This window comes from Lepisosteus oculatus, chromosome 2 (assembly GCF_040954835.1).
Source record: "Lepisosteus oculatus isolate fLepOcu1 chromosome 2, fLepOcu1.hap2, whole genome shotgun sequence".
Lineage (NCBI taxonomy): Eukaryota > Metazoa > Chordata > Actinopteri > Semionotiformes > Lepisosteidae > Lepisosteus > Lepisosteus oculatus.
In genome coordinates this window covers 4,458,738-4,475,695 of record NC_090697.1, presented here as the reverse complement: position 1 = coordinate 4,475,695, position 16,958 = coordinate 4,458,738, and the positions used below count along the sequence as shown (strand labels likewise).

The 16,958-nt window shown below is 35.3% G+C and overlaps 2 protein-coding genes across 2 annotated transcripts; both read right to left on the bottom strand.

The window, feature by feature from the left end:
* Positions 1-5,294: 5,294 nt before the first annotated feature.
* On the bottom strand, positions 5,295-6,311 carry LOC107078147 (trace amine-associated receptor 13c-like). Its single transcript, XM_069185747.1, has one exon. It carries the CDS (start codon positions 6,309-6,311, stop codon positions 5,295-5,297), a length of 1,017 nt encoding a protein of 338 aa, XP_069041848.1.
* Positions 6,312-11,243: 4,932 nt separating this feature from the next.
* Positions 11,244-12,260, bottom strand: LOC138225488 (trace amine-associated receptor 13c-like). Its single transcript, XM_069185742.1, has one exon. The coding sequence runs from the start codon at positions 12,258-12,260 to the stop codon at positions 11,244-11,246; it is 1,017 nt and encodes a 338-aa protein (XP_069041843.1).
* Between the last annotated feature and the right edge of the window lie 4,698 nt (positions 12,261-16,958).

The window sequence follows — 16,958 nt, the reverse complement described above, 5'->3', positions numbered from 1 at the left end:
TGGGCGCGATAATTGTTTTGTTCCTTGATTTCCTGATGTGCAAGGCCATTTGGCTGTAGCGAATGTGAATTCTGTCTGGCATTGCCAGATTGTGAAAAAATAAAAGTATTTTAATCATGATAAAAGTATATAAAAGTAATGTGAAAGAAAACAAAAACTAAAAATAAGATACAATCTACAGACATTCACAACATAAAAATAATCTTAAAAAATGTACATATATTGTTAAACATGGGTTTGCGATTTAAATGGAAATGGGGGTGATGGGAACTCTTAATCTAAATAAAAATAAAATAAATAAAACAGGTTTCGATAGTTAATAACCACTTTTTATGCGTGATTTTTCTGTGTACGCTGTAAGATTTTACTTCCTATTTAAACTTTTAAAATATGCATTTCGAATAGAAGCAGCATATGCTGTTGTCTTCCTGCTATGTAGAACAGATCAACAAGTTTTTTTTTTCTCCAATCAGAGTAGTGTCAGATGGTGTCAGCCAATCACCATTCTGAACCCTACCGTAATCTCTGGTATAGGGAGACCCCAGAATTCTGTCGCATTTTCATTTTAGGAAATTATGAAACGCTTGGTTAAAAACGAGGGAGATTGTCCATTATAGTGGACATAAAAACAAGAGTTTTTTACACCTCTTGATTGGCCTCTCTTTCTGTCCCCTGCTCCCGCCTCTCACTCCTCCTCCCTCCCAACCTTTGTTCTCCCACTACTTTACCTTTGCCTACTGCCCTGTCTCTCTCACACCTGAAGAAGGCTCCACGGCCGAAATCTTGTGTTCTCTTTCATCTTTTTTTCAGCATGGAATAAACCTATTACTTGTTCCATAAAAACAAGAGTCTGCTGCGGCGTTATTGGAAACCCAATTCTAACACAAATTGCCGGCATTATACCCTAGAGGACAAAGACCGACGCTAGACTGGGAGAAGGCCCGGAGCATAAAAGAAAATGCAGATGAGCTAGGGATTCGACAGTTTCCAAGTGCTTGTGCAATCGATGGAAATGTTCAAATAAATGTGCAAAAAAAAATAAAAAAATAATGTATTCCTTTACCATATTGGCTAGCTAATGTCCTCTCTTTGCTAGTTAGCTGTGGCTGTGTTTCTGCGTTGCGTAGCAACGAGTGACTATATTCTCAGACGGAGGAACGTAAACAGCTTAATTTTTGTGTTAAATATATTTTTTAAAATTAAAATTCTATACAGCTATCACATATTTGGGGACTGTTTCATAAACTTTGATGCTTCAAATGTTTAGGGAGAAATGGAAGACTGGTGTGTATTTTTTCTTTAAAATACCAAGACCAGCCATATACAGTACAGTTTACATACAGTAATATGTTTATGTTCCTAAATTAATATAGTTTATGACCTTCAGATGCATTATGCTCCTCTTTTTTTTATGCTCAGCTACTAAAATTTCCCTTTAGTGGTAAAATTCCATATAAATATTCAATACTGTTACGACCCCAAGTGTCTAGGGGAAAAGGGGTGTAACATTTAGGATAATTCTTTTGGAAGCAGGGGGGGTTTTGGTGAGGGACTAGGAAGTATGATAAGGGTAAGGAACTAGAGTGGTGCCAAAGGAAAGAAAATAACAAACAAAAATGGAGCTGGCTAGGACAGTGAGGGAAAGCTAATCTGACTACAAAAGAAACCCCGAAACACACGGTCTTCGGCGTCTTCAACACCCTAGCTAACCTGCACTGACTACCCAAAACCACACAAGACAAACGCCACTCACCCGTACTAAACTAGTGTACTAATACAAAATCAACTAAGTGTGTAAGTGTACCCAACAACCTAAACTAACCTTATATACAAAAGTTCACACAAAAACTGAAAAACACACAAGTGAACCAGGAAGACAAATAAGGGAAAACAAGAGTAATAAATAGGAGCAGGGTAGAAAAAGAACACAAAAGTTGAACATGTAACACTGGGGCAAGGTAATGACAAAACAAGGATGAACACACAAACAAACGAAAGTATAATGAAACTAACGTAAATCCAACAAAACAACAAAGCAGAAGCTATACAAAAATACACACACACAAAGCAAAACAAACCAACAAACGAAGCCGAAACAATAACAAGAAGCGAAGCGATAACCAAAACTGACCGGGACCGAAGTCAAACGAAAGGCCTCTTCTTTCTGAAAACCTCCATGTTATATAGTGAATAAGATGTGTTCTGATTGGCTGAGGCTAATTAATGATGACATCATACTAAAACAGTGGAGTGATGGTGGGCCAATGGGGAAGGGAGAACAATCAAGGGTCAGCAGTGTGGAACATAGAAAAAAACACACACAGAACACACACTGGGACGTAACAAATACTGAGCAGATTAAAATGTGCACAGTAAAGAGATTAAATGATTAAATCTTTTCACTACCGTCCAATGTATCACGAGTGCTCCTGTCGGTCATTTTGGACAGCCAATCACTTACCCGAAACCCGAAACACTCGGTCTTTGGTGTCTTCTAATGCCCTGGCTAACCTTCACTAACTACCCAAAACCATACAAGACAAACACCACTCACCTGTCCTAAACTAATGTTACTAATATAGAAATCAACTATGTGTGCAGAATATACCCAACAACCTTAACTAACCCTTAACACAAAAGTTCACACAAGTACACAAGTGAACTACGAATACAAAAAGGGAAAGCGAGTGTAGACAAGGAATAGGGCACAAAAGAGCACAGAGGTTGATATGACACGTTTGGGCAAGGTAATGGTGAAATACAGAATAAACTAAACAAAACATGGGCACGCACGAGGATGTAACAATATTTCTAACTGTGTAATGTTGTTTTTGTAAAGTTACTCTCTTTTTTAATTAATTCAACATTTAAAGTACTGTAGTATACAGTTGAAAATTAATAAAAGTCTTAACAGTATAAAACTTAAATTCTATAATTGGAAAAAGATTGTCCCTGAGCTTTGACCGGGATTCAAAATCAGGCATTCCCTGGCAACAGCCCCAATGCTTCTAACTGTCATGTTGAGCTTTCACTTGGCAGTTTTACAAAGCAGTGCAGTCCCACAACATAGTATTTTTAAAAAGGTGCTGTAAAACATAGTATGTGCATTGCAAAGTACTGCATTATCCCCATGCATTCCGAATGGATCTGTATATTGTTTTTTTACAATTAATTCCTGGTAGCCATAAAGGCACTTTCTCAATTTAATCTTCTGATTTCTTATAGTTTCAGTAAATTCAAACCATCTCAATACTGTACCATGCATAGTGAAGCTCTAATGCCAGTAACATCCTTAAATCCTTTTAATCACAGAGTCAGGATGAATGTGTAAGACAGAAGCAGATTGATTTGCTGTCTGATGGTACAGAGTACTTATAAGTGTCTGTGTGAATAGCTGTCCTGTTTTTTTTTAAGTGTCTTAACGCAAAAACACCAGTCCCAAATAGAGCAAAATTGTGTGTATTATCTGACAAACATTTATTTAATCCAAAACTGAAAGATGTACTTCAGGCAACAAAAGGATGCTCCTTTTTCTGAATGTAACACTTACAGGAGTATCCTGTGTTTAATTTGTGCCGGAGTTCAACGGAGTTCATCGGAGTGCACCTGTTTTTCTAGAAACTGTCCACACTCTGTGATCTCCAACACGACCGTGTGACATTAAAAAAAATCTAATGTGTTTACAAATAATTCAATAATTAAATAATTTAATTTCAATGTAATAATTACATTTTAAATAGCTAATTTAATTATTTAAATAATTTTGTTTAAAGAAAATAATTTAAATTATTTCATTCTATCTCTTTGACTTCTTATAATGAATTTATTTCCACTAAAAATATATATTTTCTGCTATTGATAGATAAGCCTACTAGTTTAATATTAATATAATATTATTAAAAAGTAGCATACGGTTTATAATAATTTATTCTTACTTTTATATATTTTACCATCTTAGTATGTTATTAAGAGTGGTGGCTTGGAAATATGTTCAGAATTTTACTTTGATGTTAAGTGTTATGCACATGTCAGTTAAGCACTCCAGTATCTCCAATGCCTCTCGCAGATATTCTCTCTTCCATTCACATTGAGCTCCATCACATTGTGATTTACAAATGAAGTAATACCCTGATAATACCCTGCTATACACAATAAAAAGGAATATAGCACAATGAAGGTGTATATGTTAAAAACACACATGGTCATTGTGATTTAAACTTTAAACACTTTTATTATTGTTATTCATATTTGGTTAAGCTTAATGTTCTAATTGACATTTTTATATTGCTTCTATGCTTCTATTACTTCCACAGATGCAGCCATACAAAGTTATAAATATTCAAAAAGACTACAAAAAACTAAAACTAAAATCTTCAAAGGCACATCATTGAACCTTCAAATTCAAATAAATATTTAATTAAATGTTCTTGACTTCTTGAATTTTTTATATGGTTTCATGTAACAGGTGAAATTTGATAAAGAGATTGAAGAAGGAGAAAGAAAGATAAATTCAAGTGTTTTGCAAAGAGTACACAAATAAACACCCAAGTTAGGAAAACATGTTTTAAATGTTATTTTTTTACAACACCAAAATAAATTAAATAGTAAAATTATGATTTAGTTTTTTTGCTGTTGTTAAGATTGTAAATTTTCTATGAAGGTTTAGCCTTTATTTATTAGCAAAAATATACTAAACTCACAGCTGCAGTCACAGGTACATTATTTCTGTAAAAACTCTGAAATAAAAGGAAAATATACTGTATAATGTAATAGAACCATAATGCTCCATCTGTTTTTGGCTGATTTAATGCTGCTGTTTAGGATTGTAATACTGGAACCAACGTTTATCCAGTTTGTGAGCAAAATAATATTAAAATCTCAGCTTTAGCTGCAGGGTCTCCATGTGCCACCAGCAGTTCTCCTCTATAAATACTGATCATAAAAAGTTGTGTAAAAACATTAAAATAAAATGAAAATGATCTAAAACATATAAAACAACAATAGCACTAACATTAAATAAAAAGTAATAAAAGGTTTTATTATTTCTCAAAAATGGAAATCTACATAGACATTTGGGAAAAATACCAAGGATAAAAGCAATCCTCCAGCTTTTTCAAAACAGTTGTTTATTTGCTTGGATCAGGACTTGGTGGTACATTAATACATGATCTATAATGAAATATGAATTTAATACAGAATAAGAATTAGAAAAAAGATTTTAAAAACAAACATTTACAGAATTAAATTAGTTATAACATTATTTATGTTTCTAACGTTAAGAGAAGACTGTAGATTTAAATCTCTTTAGAAAACAGGTTTATCAGGGAGGATCCTGTTTTAAATATCTTAAGGGTAACAATCAGGTTAACAGACTTCTGGAACCAGGGATAAAACAAAGCATAAATTATAGGATTGATGACTGAATTAAAAAAGAACAGCCAACCTAGAACACGAAGTACTAAAGAGGACCGGTCCACATTTTTAAGAACGAGACTGCATATATAATATGGTATCAAACAGAGCAGAAATGCAATCACTAATATTCCTAATGTTTTTGCAGCTTTCCTTTCAGATTTTGTGGAAATTTTATTATTGCCTCCATCTGCTGAACGCATCTGCTCTGTAACAGTGCTGATTGCTCGTGCATGCTTTCGAGCAACTATGAAAATCTTGAAATATAATGTTATCATTACAGACGAAGGCAAAATCAACGTACATAATAAATCAATTACTACCCAGCTTTTAGACATGAAAAGCAAACAGTCTCCAGTGCAAAAGTTTTGTATTTCAGCACCATCAATATTTCCATTTAAATACATGAATGTTGAATTGTACAGTAGTGATATCATCCAATTAAGCAATATGACAGAAGCTGTTACATTAACTTTGACTTTAGTAGAATAAAGTAATGGGTGACACACAACAAAATAGCGGTCAATAGCTATGCATGCAACATTACCAATTGAAACAGAAGTGAGGAAGAAAAACAAGATTTTATAAAGTATGCAAAACATTTCCCCAAAATACCAACAGGTTTCTATTAAAAAAAACGAGGAGACAGGCATCACAATTGTTCCTACTAGAAAGTCTGCCACAGCCAGAGAAAGCATTATGAAGTTTGTTGGTGTGTGGAGCTGCTTGAAATGAGAGATAGAGATGATCACCACCAGGTTTCCACACACTGTCAGCATCACCACTGCCACTGCAGAAATATACATCACTACATACACAGCTGGAGATCGCACTTCCTTCAGGCAGGAAGAATTAGATTCGAAGCAGTATTCGACTGCTTGTAATTCTGACTGTTCCATGGAATAAAGTCACCTTAAAATTCTGACTCTTCTCTTCAATTCAAATTTGAAACCAGTACTTTATAGTTTTAATTATAAATTTGTGATAAAAACAGACACAATCAATCCACTTTGTCCGCTTAACAGTGTCTGACAATAACATGTGGGTGGTGTGACATTTATAACACAAGAGGAGTGTTAACTCCTCCTGCTATGAGCAGGATTTGATGACAGTTTCTTTGTTCAAATAATCTCTATTTTTCTGGGGTTATGTGAGGGAGCTAACAGAACAGCCCCCCACCATATTGAAATGTAGAAGGAAATAAGAGTAAATATCAATGAATTTTGAAATAAGCTTAATAAATAAAATGTAACTTGAAGATGGAAACGTACATTATACCTGTATTTAATGTGTGTGGAAAAATAACATAGTAAAAGGACAACAAATTAATTTAACACACTAAAATAACTGGAAGTGTTTGTTAGAATCAGAGGTATAAATGCAGTCTGCTGTCATGGTTTTTCATGAGTAAAAAATGTTTAAAAAATGCAGCAATACATTGACATGACATGCATCAGTACATTTTAAAAATTGCTTTTGGAGACACCTCCCACGTCTTAAATGCACTTAATCATTAGAGCTCACTGTTTTTCTACCACACAGAAAAAAAAAACAAAACATAAAATGATGAGATCGTTAATCTAATTTCTCTGCATCATAAATTCTCATAAATTAAAAAAGCCTCTTGACTTCACTAGAACCCAAACTATGATCGGACCATGGCTAGGACATCAGAAGTCAGAGGAAGTATATGAACTACAGACACAGTTTAATAAGGATATTAGAAGAGAAAGAGGTAGAAAGGAATATTCCATTGGAGGCTAAAAAACACATGTTTATGCTACTATATTCCTTGATATTTATATATTACTAGCTTAACTGGTTTATGTATAAACTTTAGGAAATTGCATCAGCATGAATGGGCATGGATCAGGTAAGAAACAGGTGAAGGTTTATCCATGCTGAGGGGTAAATAAAAGAAACAGAACATTTATACTACTTTCAAAACTACAACAAGAACAAAAGGAGCATTATGAATGAAGTAAAATATACCCAAGACAACAACAATACATTTTTAGATACTGATAAGGAAATGGCACATGAACTACAGTATGCATTAATGTAACTCTGCTTTTCAGTAATTAAGAAATAGACAACATCCACCAAGCAGCAATACATATTTTTTAATAATAGTACTCAGAAGAAACTGAAGTGTTTCAGGTATTTGAAGGACTCAAGATAAATGAAACCCCAGGGTTCAAGGGCAACTAATCAATTTTACTCTACGAAACAAGAGATGTTATTCTGAAGCTACTAACCAAACCCTTCCAACAATCGCACAGGTCAGGGATAATGGCTAAGGACTAGAATATAGCTAATGTACCGCCGATCCATAAGAAGGCTGACAAAACTGACCCAGGTAATTTCGGACCAATAATGTGTATTATATGTACAAGTAAGGATATGAAAACTCAACTGTGGCAGGCCAGCAGTATTGAGCATATTGCTTTCAGCTGACCTCGGCTGACCTGTTACTAGGATCATTTGGGCCTCTATCACTTGTAAATACAGATGCAGCCATGCAGAATGTGCATAGGCATGCAGCGGTAGGCACAGCAGAATACAGAGACTGCACTACTCTGTAACCCTGTCAGGGGGCGCTGTGAAGACTTAAATTTCCCTTCCACTATTGTGCTGCAGAGTGGTGTACTGTCAATGGAGGTCAAGCGTTAATGGTGCATGTAAAGAAAAAAACATATTAAAGTTAATAAACTATACTATATTTATAAAACCATAGTTTTATAAAAATAAAAATATTTTAAACATGTAAAGCGAATAAATACCACTCAAAAATTCATTAAAATCCAGATCACGTAAATAAAACCTCATAAGCGTTTTTAAAATTCAGCCTTTAGTGACCACATGATGAACATTTTGGGGGGCTTTTGTGAACGTGGTGTTAAGTGAGATTTAATCATTTTTAGAAAGTGTGCTGCAGCTGGAGAAGGATTGGAATTTGTGCCTCAAAAGCACAATGCACCTGTGTGTCGACAGAAAAAGAAGTACAGTAATATAGTGAATCAAAATTAAATATTTAAACCTCTTAGAGTTTCTGGTTTCATGCACTTATCATATTCTAGTAAAAATAACTTCTCAACATTGTGTCGCATGCGTCCCCAGTAGTAGGCTTGCTGGATTCATTAACAAAAAAAAATATTATCCTTATAGTAGTAATGGACAATGAAATGCTCATGGACTGTAATGTAGCCGGTTCAAAGCCTGGTCAGAGTTTTGCTTTAAGTATCTTAATAACAGAATATATGGATATAGTTTAGAATTATAGCTTGTTGGGATTGCAATGTGCCCCTTTCAGGTTTACATATGCGTTGGAAAAATCTTTGTCTTGCCAAATTTCAGCAACCAGCAATAAACAAACAATGCAACTTTAAATTTAAGACTTTAAACCTTATATTGTACTGTACAGTGCTGTGCCTTCCAAAGACTTACTGGGAGGTTGTTTTCAGCAAAATTGGCTCTGGTGTGAGTGTGTATATCTGAATTATCATACAGTACATGTTTTTTTTTTATTAAGGATTTCTTCACAGAATTCTTTAACTCAAACAAAAGAGGAAAGAAGGGGTATTTTTACAACTGCCAGTAACTAAAGAAACCTTATGAATATGTTGAAACTGTACCATAACAGTGAAGACAGGTGTGTTACACCTTTGAGTGAACCAGTGACTCATTATGTTGTTTATTAATGTACACTGTGTAGATGTTGACAGTCTTGATATGTGAAATATTTTAGACTCTAGAGCTCACTTATTAAACTCAGAGATCCTGACTGATTTGTCTTTATATTTGCCTCATTTAGCTGAAACAGAAAAGATTACAGATTACAGAAAAGTGAATGCTGAAACTCACCAGATATCATATGTACTGTAAGTAACAATGGGTTTGAAATATTAATTTCATGGCTGACCAATCTGTAATCTCTTTAGAACACGCCCAACTCCATCCAGAAATACATTTATTTCAAATGATAAAGTGAAACTTCTGCTTTTGAATTATGTTTAGGGATTGCAAAATAAAATATTAAATAAAAATATTTTGATTAGCAGCAGACTTCATAATCAAAACATAACACTAAAATTCATTTTCAATTTTCAATTCAAATTCAATATCATTTAAGTAGGATTTGACTTATCCTACCTAAGCATTTAATTGCACTTGGCATCAGGCAAATAAACAGCACTGAAGTGTTTTTTTCACATATATTGCTGAATATTTCTATTCATTTCAGTATATATACTGAATCAAATTACTTAAATAAATTAGAAATGTTAACAGTTATAACAGATTGTCAAAGAAATTATGCCACAGTATTTCTCTTTCTTGAGTTTATGAAAATAAACCATAAAACACAAATCTAGATGGCCCAGTCGTTCTACTATCCACATAAACTACACCTCCCAGCAATCCACGGTTCTGCTCCCTTGGGAGCTACAGGTCCCACCCAGCCTAGGTGGTTTATAAGTAGTTATAATTTTAATCATATGTTTATTGTTTTTAATTTGAACCTTGCAAGTGTTCATGGGAAATGTAGTTAAAATTAGCATCTCAAAACTTTAAAAAAATAATGACAGCAAATGACCAAGTTAAAGAATTTGGTTCAGTTCAGTTGAGTTTATTTGTCATATATAAAGTGCAATGAAATGCTTCTTTGTATGTGTGCTCCAATACAAAGACATGAAAGAAATCACTGAAAACATAAACACAGAACAGCAGCAGCAACAACAAGTTAAATTACAGCTTAAAAAAAGTAAGACAAGCAGTGTGAGATAAAACAAATACATAAGCGTGAGCCAGCTAGCAAGCTTTCTGCATTGATTAACTTTTAAATTTCTAATTGATACATTTTATCAATATTAATCATTTAAGTTGCTTCTTAGTGCAAGGATTGTTTGGCAAAGGAGAACTAAAATACTGATAGAAATGAATCCGTACAGAAGTATGCTTTTTGTCATGCACCTTTCTGTGTGCCAAAAGAGATACCTTGACTTTAAACAGAAAACCACAAACACGGTGAAAAAATACATATTTAGAAGTACATAAATTAACCTTCAAAACCAAATACATTTTAATGGGTTTTTCATATTGAGAACAGTTAGTTTCTTGAGATTGTAGTGTTTAAGATGGCTTCATATAATATACAGTATGAAATGAGATAAAGACAGCAAAGGAAGAAAATCACTGTAGGACCGGGGTATTCAAATACTGCTATTTTTCTTTTCTTTATTTTCAGACCTTTGGTTTTTACTTCATAAACAATTAAAAAACACACAAGTATCACATACTGTATGTGTACAATGAAACAGAACACAAAAAGCTAAGAAATATTTTAAAAATATTTTTAACATAAAATTAATTGTAGTTTGGTTTTAGGTTGCATGTATGCTGTTGCATAAAACCCATGTTAAAGTATTACCTAAAATTAAATAAAGAAATTGAATATATAAATCCTTATATATATATAAAGTACTAGTTTACATTTTAAGGTGGGGATGTAAAATTGAAATCAAAGTTTATCTGTAGCATCCCCAGCAGCTCAACTGTTCATAAACACTTCTTTAAAGACATTTAAACTACAAAGTTATCATGTAAAACTCCAAGAGAAACACTCCAGTTCAATTATACGAAATATCTTAAGGATAAAAATCAGCTTCAAAATAAAATTACAATAAACAGAATTAGTTCAAGTAGGTAGCTGTGTCTGCATGTGTAGGCTGCAAAGAGACAAGTAAAGGTTTATTCCATGCTGAAAAGGTTAGCTCCAGTTGCAGAATTAAACTAATTATTTAGGTTACCTGTGGAAAGATAAGACTGCAAATTTAAATATGTTTAGAAAACACATTTATCAGGGAGGATTCTATTTTAAATATCTTAAGTGTAACAATCAGTTTAACCGACCTCTGGAACCAGGGATAAAACAAAGCATAAATAATAGGATTGATGGCAGAATTAATATATAAAAACCAACCTAGAACACTAAGTACTAAAGAGGACCGGTCCACATTTTTAAGAACGAGACTGCATATATAATACGGCACCAAACAGAGAAGAAATACAATCACTAATATTCCTAATGTTTTTGCAGCTTTCCATTCAGATTTTGTGGAAATTTTATTATTGTCTCCATCTGCTGAACGCATCTGCTCTGTAACAGTGCTGATTGCTCGTGCATGCTGTCGAGCAACTACAAAAATCTTGAAATATAATGTTATCATTACAGAAGAAGGCAAAATCAATGTAAATAATAAATCAATTATTACCCAGCTTTTAGATATAAAAAGCACACAGTCTCCAAGACAAATATTTAGCTTTTCAACACCACCCATATTTCCATTAAAATACATGAATACAAAATTATATAGTATTGATATCAGCCAAATAAGCAATATGACAGAAGCTGTAACATTAACTGTGATTTTAGTAGAATAAAGTAATGGGTAACAAACAACAAAATAGCGGTCAATAGCTATGTATGCCACATTACCAATTGAAACAGAGGTGAAGATGAAAAACAAGATTTTATAAAGCATACAAAATGTTTCTCCAAAATACCAACAGGTCTCTATTAATAAAATTAAGCTGAAAGGCATCACAGCTACTCCTATTAGAAAATCTGCCACAGCCAGGGAGAGCATTAGGAAGTTAGTTGGTGTGTGGAGCTGCTTGAAGTGAGAGATAGAGATGATCACCACCAGGTTTCCACACACTGTCAGCATCACCACTGCCACTGCAGAAATATACATCACCACATACACAGCTGGAGATCGGACTTGCTTCTGGCAGGAAGAATTAGATTCAAAACAGTTTTCAACAGCTTGTAATTCTGACTGTTCCATTGTATAAAGATAGCTTAAAATTCAGACTGTTCTGAGTTCTGTACAATTCAAAATTCTAGCCTGTGTAATAAAGATATGATCATAAGCTTGTAATAAAAAACAGATTCCACTGTTTTGAAGTGTCTGGAAATTCTATGATGGTGGTGTGATATTTATAACTTAAGAGGCATTGATGGCTCCTCCTGCTGTTCGATTATAGTTTATTTGTCTTATTATTCTCAATTCTCCTGAGCTTATGTGTGGATGCTTACTGAACAGCACCCATCCACAGAATGAATTGTACAAGAAAATTAGAGAAAAATCTGAATTTTGAAGTAAACTTAATAACTAAAAGACAGAAACATTCTGGTAGAAAAACGATTTATGTTCTGTGTGTGGAAAAATAACATCGTGAAAGGAACTGACCACAAATAAACTTAAAAAATCACTTTTAGAGACCCTAGCCACATATTTGTCTTAAATGTGTACATTAGCAGCCATATCACCATGCAACTTACGATTGGCAACCCACTATGCTAAGCAAGTGGGAGGCTAAGCAGGTATGAGCCTGGTCAGTACCTGAATGGGAGACCTCCTGAGAAAAATTAAGGTTATAGCTGTAAAGTTGTTAGTGGGGCCATTAAGGGGTGCTCACCTTGTAGTCTGTGTGGCTCCTAATGATCCACTATAGTGACGGGGACACTATACTGTAAAAAGGCGCCCTATTCCGGATGAGATGTTAAACCAATGTCCCGATGTTCTGTGGTCATTAAAAATCCCAGGGTGATTCTCAAAAACAGTAGGGGTGTAAATCCAGCCTCCTGGCCAAATTTCCCCCCGGCCTTTACCATTCATGGTCTCCTAATAATCCCCATCTATGAACTGACTTCATCACTCTGCTCTCCTTGGGAATGGTAGAATTTTGTAGGAGACAGTGAAAAAAATGGCTAAAAAACGAGACAAAATAAACCGGTAAGGACTGAATGAACAAGCTGATTCAGTACTTTGTAAATCAACGGAAAGCACAGGGGGTTGGTTGGGTGAAATTTTATCTTCTTCACCTTCTTCAGTACTGAACAAATGTATAGATTGTTACCTAAAATATGTCAAAAACCTTTCTTGATTGGTGAATATATTTGAATTCTTCTCTTAATCCTATTATTTCTGCTTTCTTCAACCCTGATTTCAAACGTATGAAAACCTTATTTTAACACTTTGAATTTTTAAAACAGCATAATCTCTAATCAACTTATTTCCTGAACATTTGGAAGTGTAAAATATACTGTTACTGTGAAAATTTGAAATGTATAATTATAAAGGGCATGAATTTATCATTTTAATATGCATAACAGTTAATAAGTATTAATAAGTTAATAGGTTTTGTTTGAATCATTTACAATTTTACAAAAAAACAATTTTGTTGTATTTTATTACATCACAGAATTTCAAGAATGAAAAGTTTAAATGTGTAATTTATATATTTTCCCAGTTTTCTTTACTTGAACAAAGTAAAATTACATGAAAAGTACATGGGGGTGGTGTGACATTTATAACACAAGAGGAGTGTTAACTCCAATCAGAAACTGTGGTTCAACAATGACATTCGCAATAAAATAAAAGATAGACCCACCGCATTCAAATCAGGGGACAATGAACTGTACAGGAAATCACGGTATGCATTAGAGGAAGCCATAAAATGCGCCAAACGAAGCTACAGAGTGCGGCTTGAAACGCAGTGCGCTGACACCCGGAGGCTGTGGCAGGGATTACAGTCAATCACAGGCTACAAGGGCTGCAGCCAGGAGATTGACACGAACAACGCATCCCTGCCTGACGAGCTGAACCATTTCTATGCCCGCTTTGATGCTCTGAACACGGGCACTGCTGAGAAGACCCCAAGCGTGCAGGGTGAGTTTGTTCTGAAACTCTCAGAGCAGGATGTACAGAAGACTCTGAGCAGGGTGAAAATTTGTAAGGCTGCAGGGCCTGATGGAATACCACCTCGCTTCCTGAGGACATGTGCAGCCCAGCTCACCACAGTGTTTACAGGCATCTTTAACTCCTCCCTGTCACGGTCCATGGTCCCCACCTGCTTTAAAAAAACACTATTGTTCCACTCCCCAAAAAGGCAAAAGTGATGTGCCTGAACGATTACCACCCAGTAGCATTAACATCTGACGTGATGAAATGCCTGGGGAAGCTGGTGTTGTCACACATCAACTCCTCCATCACAGAGTCCCTGGACCCCCTGCAGTTCACCTACCAGAGCAACAGATCAGTTGATGATGCTGTCTCCCTGGCTCTACATACAGCCTTGGAACACCTGGACACTAAGAACTCGTATGTGAAAATGCTGTTTGTGGACTACAGTTCAGCACTCAATTCCATCATACCCAGTCAACTGGTGACAAAGCTCAGAGGATTAGGTCTGTGCAACTCTGTCTGCAACTGGCTGATGGACTTTCTTATCAAGAGATCATAGGTGGTGCAGATAAGCAATGAAACATCAACACCACTCACCCTGAGCACTGGAACCCCACAAGGTTGCTGTCTGAGTCCAAGGTTGTACTCCCTGTTCACTCACGACTGCACAGCAAGATACAGCAATTAAGTTTGCGGATGACACCACTATAATAGGTCTGATCAGCGATGATGATGAGTCCACTTACAGGGATGAAGTCGTACAGCTGCTTAGGTGGTGTCATAACAATAACCTGGACTTGAACGTAAATAAAACAAAGGAGCTAATAGTGGACTTTCGGAGACACAGGCCACACTCACAGCCCACTCAGTATTGATGGAACGGAAGTGGAAATAGTCACCAGCTTTAGGTTTTTGGGAATTCACATCTCTAAAGATCTAACCTGGACAGTGAACACTGACTCTATCATGAAGAAGGCTCAGCAGCGCCTTTATTTCCTGAGGTGCCTCAAGTGATGGGGGATGTCAGTACCTGTGTTGGTGAACTTCTATCGCTGCATCCTCACCAACAGGATCACCATATGGTACGGCAACACCTCTTCTCGAGAAAGAAAGGCCATCACAGAGGACAGTCACCACCCCGGGCATGAGTTCTTCACCCCACTGTACTCAGGCAAGAGATACAAGAGCATATGGACACTTACCACTAGATTCTTCAATAGCTTCTATCCACAAGCAGTGAGACTGGCGAACACATTTAGCCATCCCCCTCAGACCACACCTACACCATCACCATCTACCTCTTTATGATTTCTTATCTATTGCACATCTCCAGTCATTGTTTACACGTCTGTATTGTTTACATTCAAACTGTCTACATGTTTACTTGTACATTGTCTACTGTTTGTTTGTATATTGTCTTGATGCACTGTTTGCACTTTGTGTTTTTACGCTTGTTTTACAATCGAGAGACTTTCTGTAAGTAAGAATTCCATTGTACCAGTACATGTACCGGTTACATATGGCAATAAAGTTCAAGTTCAAGTTCAACAGTTTGTTTAAATAATCTGTATTTTCTTGGGGTTATACGAGGGACTTAACTGGATAGACTCCCAACATAATGAAATGTAAAAGAATAAGTAATAGGTTAATTCTATGCTGAAAAGAAAAGAAAGAAAACACAACATTTCCGCTCCACACCTGAAGAAGGCTCCATGGTCGAAACGTTGTGTTTTCTTTCTGAAGTTCTTAAGTACTGAGTTAGGACCTCAGTACTGTAGTGGCTTTAAAACTACACAGCATCACACTGTATGTCTTTGTTCAAGTTTCAAAACTACAGTATGGAAAAACAAGTGTTTAGAAACAACAGGACTTTTGATTGCTGATTGTCTTATGTTAAAGAGAGACAAACACAACAGAGGGCATGCTACTGAAGGTGCATCCTCACCCCCAAAAATTATCTATTCTACATATCAAACACAGCAGTGTGTAACACTCCTAGCCTTTGTGACAACTATTTCTTAATGAGGTACGGAGCTGCTTTACATAACATAGCTGCAATGGAATACATAAACAGCCGCTGAAGCAATTGTGCCTACTGGCCACTCGGCCGGTCATATTGATGCAGATGTTTACAAAAAAAGTGGAATATGGTAATACTTTGAACTATATAAATATATTTAGATCCTTCAATTAAAATCGTTATTAATTTCTTTAGACGTGATTCCGTAGTATATTCCCTATTAAGCAGATTCTAAAAAGTATGCGTTTTTTTACTGCAATAACAAGGGCAAGTATTCATAGAAAAGGTTAAAACATTATTGCTTTTTTATAAATTATATAAACTTAAAATAGTCAGAACGAGCACATCAAAATAACCACAGTTAGAGACCGAGTAAAAGACTTTGATGCATAAAATGTTTATGAAGAAAGGAATACTGTTGTGTATTTTTTATTTAAACTACAACCACAAGCCATATATAGTTTTTATAATATATTTATATTCCTAAATTAATGTGTGGGTCACAATGCCCCAGTGTAGTGATGGGGATGCTATACTGTAAAAACGAATTGTTCTGCAAATGAGCTGTGAAACTGAGTTTTTGACTTTCTGAGGTCATTAAAAATCACAGAGCTTTTCTTGAAAAATGTAGGGGTGTTTCCCAACAGTCTTGCCCAAATTTTCTCCTGGCCTTTACCAGTCATGACTTCTTAATAATCTCCGTCTATGAATTGGCTTCATTACTCTGTTTTCCTCCCCGCTAATAGCTGTTGTATAATGCGTTTACTGGCAAACTT